General features: G+C 42.0%; 1 protein-coding gene across 2 annotated transcripts in view; it reads left to right on the top strand.

Annotated features, from left to right (window-relative positions):
- LOC110490574 (leucine-rich repeat protein soc-2 homolog) overlaps positions 1-6,000 on the top strand; it is a 22,611-nt gene continuing 16,611 nt past the window's right edge. The window contains exons 1-2 of one of the 2 annotated variants that reach the window (XM_021564003.2): positions 1-249; positions 5,198-5,396. In XM_021564003.2, the coding sequence (XP_021419678.1) occupies positions 5,205-5,396 (192 nt within the window). In that variant the 5' untranslated portion in view covers positions 1-249; positions 5,198-5,204. Of the gene's footprint in view, positions 250-356; positions 478-5,197; positions 5,397-6,000 lie in introns of those variants that run through there. The other variant, XM_036944943.1, reaches the window with a different exon arrangement.

Raw genomic sequence — 6,000 nt, 5'->3', positions numbered from 1 at the left:
GTTCTCAGTGCCTACCTTCACACACACAAGGAAGGGCACACTGCTCTGGTCTGCCAGAGCACACACACCTACACACACCCACACTCACACACCTATACACACCTACACACACCCACATATACACACCTATACACACCCACCCTCTCTCTTCCCGGCACCCTGAGCAACCTCTTACCATTGGCCAGGTCCCCTAGCCCTCAGCATCTCCATCACGGCTGAAGGGACCATTCAAGAAAACAGGAGACAGAGGTAAGCCTTCTGGGTGCTATCTTCACTATGGGCTATGGGTTTTAGTATGCAGGATTTGCAAGGCACTAGCTAAATGAACCCCTCTAAACAGTGCTGTTCACAGGGGTTTGTGCAGTGCATGGACACGTTGGCTAATTGCTGATAGAGGTTTTGATATTCAATTTTTTTATTGCTTTGGGATTTGAACATCTATTCTTGGTTTGGATGTCTAGTGTCTGATCATATCAAGTAAATATATTTATTTATTTATTAAGTGTTTCCCTATTTCTTGCTTAGTGCACAACTGGCTTGGTAATTGTGGTGACAGCAGGTGACTTCGAGGAGTAGAGACGGCACTTTTGACACGTCCTCAATTGGGACCTTAACATTTGATCCGATGTCAAATTTCAAACTGAACAGAGCAGTGGTTGACGTACTTTTTAGGGATGAAGTTATGCACGTTCTTGATTGGATCCTTTAATTGGATTGTTAGCGCGTTGTACCAAGTGTTTTGATCCCTTCTAGTAACCATTGTGGTGAAGGGGAAATTGGCACCCTGGATTGGAATCAGCAGGTTGACGAGATTGGAGATATTATATTTGGCAATGGGTCTATTCATATTTTGATCTAGTAACACTGGGTCAATTTTGCCTGAATTTCAAGTTACAGTGATTGATTGTACTTTTGGCTCTTCAGTTTTGCACAAATTAGTCTCACTGCTAATTTTGTGTATGTAAGTCTGTCAAAAAAAAATCAGCTTTGCTTCCGGCTATTGGGAAGAATAAAAAAAACAGTCAAATCACTGAATATCAGGAATGCCCAAAGCAGAGCCAAGCAAAACACAGAGGCAGTCTGTAGGCTGCACACACTCACACACACACTGTGTGCTGTGATGGCGTGTATAAAAGCAAGCCTCTGTCTTTAGTATAGTCCCTCTTTCACCGTTGCCATACGTTGTCATGGTTTCATGACATTATGAAAACTGACAGATTCCAGACCTTTCTCTATGCACCAATAAAAAGTAGAAAGTGTGCTGTAATAAATAGCAGAGGTATGAAACCACATTTAGATGGCTCTCTACCTCATATCAACAAAGAATGGATTTATGACTAAAATAAGCTGTTTTGTTTTATTTTAATCGGCACTCATCCCAAAAATAGAGGCTCAATGTTCTTTCTGAAAGATAGGTGTGTTAGCTGTGTGTGTGTCTCTGTGAGGGTGGTGTTTGTGTGAGTCAGTGTTTAAGTGTGTGTGTCTGCAAGTGTGTGTGTGCGCATTGAATGAAGGTTTTCCTTGCAGTCGTAACTCACTGCCATCCTGTCCACAAACCTCGATGGAATTTCGAGTGTGAGTGTGAGTGTGAGTGCTGAGACAGGCCGAGACGTGGACTCATAAAGAACCTCTGTGAAGGCCGAGGAGGCTCTCTCTCTCTCTCTCTCTCTCTCTCTCTCTCTCTCTCTCTCTCTCTCTCTCACACAGTGATATTTTCCCTCACTCTCTCCAGCTAACCCTGAGGGCCAGTGCCTCATCCACGTCTCCCGCACTCCTCTCTTTCTCCCCTCGCTCTCCATTTCCCTGCCGGCCTAGAGGACTCTCTCTTCCCTCGCTCTCCGTTTCCCTGCCGGCCTAAAGGACTCTCTCTCCCCTCGCTCTCCATTTCCCTGCCGGCCTAGAGGACTCTCTCTCCTCTCGTTTTCCAGGGCCTTTTTTGACCGGCCTGTTTCAGTTCAGTCCAAAGTCAGGCCCTGTGTTACTGTAGAGGCTGCACTCACAAGTTGCTGTCTGGTCCTTCTACACATTACAGAATGTAGCTGTCAATGATCTACTGAACATCATTTAGACTGGCCTTTTCTTTTTCTGGGCTCAGTATCAACTTCACAGCCAACAGTCAGTCTGGAATTGACCATTTTTATTTTAGTGTCCAGAGATAGTCCTTTATAACCTACAGATGGTCGTGTCAGACATTGTTACTGTTTGTTTGCAATACGTGGGGAATTAAGTACGAAGCCTAGCATCAATGCTCTCTTCCAAGGAGGTGGTGAGAGAGAGAGAGAGAGAGAGAGAGAGAGAGAGAGAGAGAGAGAGAGAGAGAGAAAGAGGTCTGACTCAGAGTTTTCTGCACAACAAGCGGAAAAGCACACATGAGAAATGTTCACCAATTCAAGAGAACCAAAACTTCTTATGATAACATAGTCAAAATGTTGTGACATATTCTAGTAGGGAATAAAAAACAATAGTAGTAAGACAAAATGCCCCCAAAATGAACAGGGGGAAACAACCCATATTTCCCAGCACCTTGTAAACCAATGTGTTGGGAAGATTCAGCAAAAAAACATGTTCCCACGACACCACTGAATATAATTGCAGGTACAGCAGCCTTTACCAGATCAACTCTGACCCTTCACCTTTGACACACCACAGGCAGCCAATGATTAAAACCAAGATGGCCACCACCTCTTACAACAGTGTGCTCCGGGCTTTAAGGAAGGAGGTTTCAGGGGAATTTGGAGGACTCATATTTCATCTGTTTGGGCTGTCTGCACCTTGGTAATGAATATTGAATTCCCTGACCTCAGAAGTGTGTTCTACCAACCAAACGTTCAAACCGGACCCACATCACACCCATGCAGTTGGTAACGGAGTGATGCTGAGACTCTTTCAAATCTGTCATACAAAAACCAATGACTGCAAAGTTAAACAAACCATATGCACAAGGACTACTTTTAATGACAACAACAGAAAACATTTACTAGAAGAACATTGCTGATGCAAAATGTGTTAACAACGACTGTTTGTGCTGTTGGTGCCGCCATTCTGTTACCAAAGTTCTTCAAGTAAATGTGTTTTTGTAAAAAAAAATCTGTGGAAATTGTTATAAGTCATCCAATGAGTTGTGGTTTGTTTAACTTTACAATTACTGGTTTTTGTTTGACATACATTTTAGTCTCAGCATCACTCTGTTACCATGAAATTGCCCTGCAGGAACTGTAACATGGGCAAACAAATCCTTTTCCTTTGGATATGATTGGTTTCCATGGCTATTAGAGCTGTATCTAATGCAGAGATGTGACTTTCCAATGTGTGTGTTGGCGCTCTGAAATTCAAAGGCTTGCATAAACACTATATGCATTGTAGGAAGGCCATGACATTTAGCAAAGACATAACAAAGACATTTGTGACTTCCTTTGTTGCCTCTGAAGATTGGGGATGGATGATACAGCCTTTGCCATACACACTACCGGTCAAAGGTTTATCTTTATTTGAACTATTTTCTACATTGTAGAATAATAGTAAAGACACCAAAACTATGAAATAACACATATGGAATCATGCACTAACCAAAAAAGTGTTAAACAAATCAAATATATTTTATTTTATCCTCAAATAGCCACCCTTTGCCTTGATGACAGCTTTGCACACTCTTGGCATTCTCTCAACCAGCTTTACCTGGAATGCTTTTCCAGCAGTCTTGAAGGAGATCCCACATATGCTGAGCACTTGTTGGCTGCTTTTCCTTCACTCTGCGGTCTGACTCATCCCAAACCATCTCAATTTGGTTGAGGTTGGAGGGTTGTGGAGGTCAGGTCATCTGAGGCAGCACTTCATCACTCTCCTTCTTAGTCAATTAGCCCTTACACAGCCTGGAGGTGTGTTGGGTCATTGTCTTGTTGAAAAACAAATGATTGTCCCACTAAGCACAAACCAGATGGGATGACGTATCGCTGCAGAATGCTGTGGTAGCCATGCTGGTTAAGTGTTTCTTGAATTCTAAATAAATCACAGACAGTGTCACCAGCAAAGCACCCCCATACCATAACACCACCACCTCCATGCTTTACGGTGGGAAATACACATGCGGAGATCATCCGTTCACCCACACAGCGTCTCACAAAGACACGGCGGTTGGACCCAAAAATCTCAAATTTGGACACCAGACCAAAGGACAAATTTCCACTGGTCTTAATGTCCATTGCTCGTGTTTCTTGGTCCAAGCAAGTCTCTTCTGATTATTGGTGTCCTTGAGTAGGGGTTTCTTTGCAGCAATTTGACCATGATTCACACAGTCTCCTCTGAACCATTGATGTTGAGATGTGTCTGTTACTTGAACTCTGTGAAGAATTAGTTTGGATTGCAATTTGTTCATTAGAGGCTGATAACTGTAATGAACTTATTCTCTGCAGCAGAGGTAACTCTGGGTCTTCATTTCCTGTGGTGGTCATCGTTCATCACAGCGCTTGATGGTTTTTGTGACTGCACTTGAAGAAACTTTAAAAGTTCTTGAAATGTTCAGTATTGACTGACCTTCATGTTTTAAAGTATTGGACTGTCATTTCTCTTTGCTTATTTGAGCTGTTCTTGCTGTTCTTGTTGACATATGGACTTGGTCTTTTACCAAATAGGGCTAACTTTTGTATATGCTCAAACGCATTAAGAAGAAATTCCACAAATTAACTTTTAAGAAGACACACCTGTTAATTGATATGCATTCCAGGTGACTACCTCATAAAGCTGGTAGAGAGAATGCCAAGAGTGTGCAAAGCTGTCATCAAGGCAAAGGGTGGCTATTTGAAGAATCTCAAATATAAAATACATTTAGATTTGTTTAACACATTTTGGGTTATTACATTATTCAATATGTGTTATTTCATAGTGTTGATGTCTTCACTATTATTCTACTATGTAGAAAATAGTAAAAATGAAGAAAAGCCCTTCAATGAGTAGGTGTTCAAAATTTTGACTGGTAGTGGAAATGCTCACTACTTTCTTATGGTTGGTTCATAAGATTATGCTAATGTTTGAATCTAAGTCTGAATAAAATAAAATATGCTGAAGGTTTAATCAACGTGTCTTCTTTGTGTACCATGAACGCTTCATCCAAATGTTTCTTCATCAGTGTTCAGGTTGGGTTCAGGGTTCATGATCTCGCTCTCTGTGTTCAGTGCTTGGTTGACATGTCCTGTGTTTCCAGGTGGACTATGAGGATGTTGGAGGGGCTCATATTAGGACTCTTCGTCCTCAACGCAGTGGTGGCCAACCCCAGATTTGCCCGGCAGGTGGAATTAGACATGTACGACAGCGCTAACTATGATGTGGATCTAGAAAACTTGAATTTGGAGAATCCGGATGTCCATGGTTATGAAGATGGACTGACTATTGACGAACCTCAGGTAAGATACTGGGGGGAAATTGGAGGGATGGGTGACGGAGATGCTGAGATTTGACCTCAGACCCGTTTGAACATTCTAAGAACGTATCCCTCTATCCACACGTCCTTGAAGCAATCACTAATCAGTGTGATAGGTAAAAGAAACTAGCAGATTACATACTATAGCTTACACTGACTCACTTATGACAAGTCAGTGGCAGAGTAAGGAACCTCACATCATAGACATCCTATGAAGGTGAATGTATTACTTAGAATTTTGTACATTGTGCGTATCACATTACTGTTTTGCCTTGGTTGATATTGCCTGCACTTTGCTAGCTCCATTTCCTGACTCAGACGTCAATGTCAAAGTGCCATGTAAGTTGGTGGATAAAGCATTGATCTTGTGGAATAATGATATGACTGTGGAGTTGTTCATTTGTGTGTTTTTTGTTGTTGTGTGTGTTTACTTACCAACTCTCATGACGTAATAAAGCAATTGAATTCGTTGATGGGGACTTATCATGGCTTTACACCCCACAGTATCCTGAGCCTTGATGATGGAATCTGCATTAATGAAACATTGGAAGAGTTCGAGACCCAAGGACTTGGGACTATATGTTTTT

The sequence above is a fragment of the Oncorhynchus mykiss genome, chromosome 15 (genome assembly GCF_013265735.2).
Source record: "Oncorhynchus mykiss isolate Arlee chromosome 15, USDA_OmykA_1.1, whole genome shotgun sequence".
Taxonomy (NCBI): Eukaryota; Metazoa; Chordata; class Actinopteri; order Salmoniformes; family Salmonidae; genus Oncorhynchus; species Oncorhynchus mykiss.
Note: the sequence above shows the minus strand (reverse complement) of the source record. Positions and strands in the feature narration are given on the sequence as shown.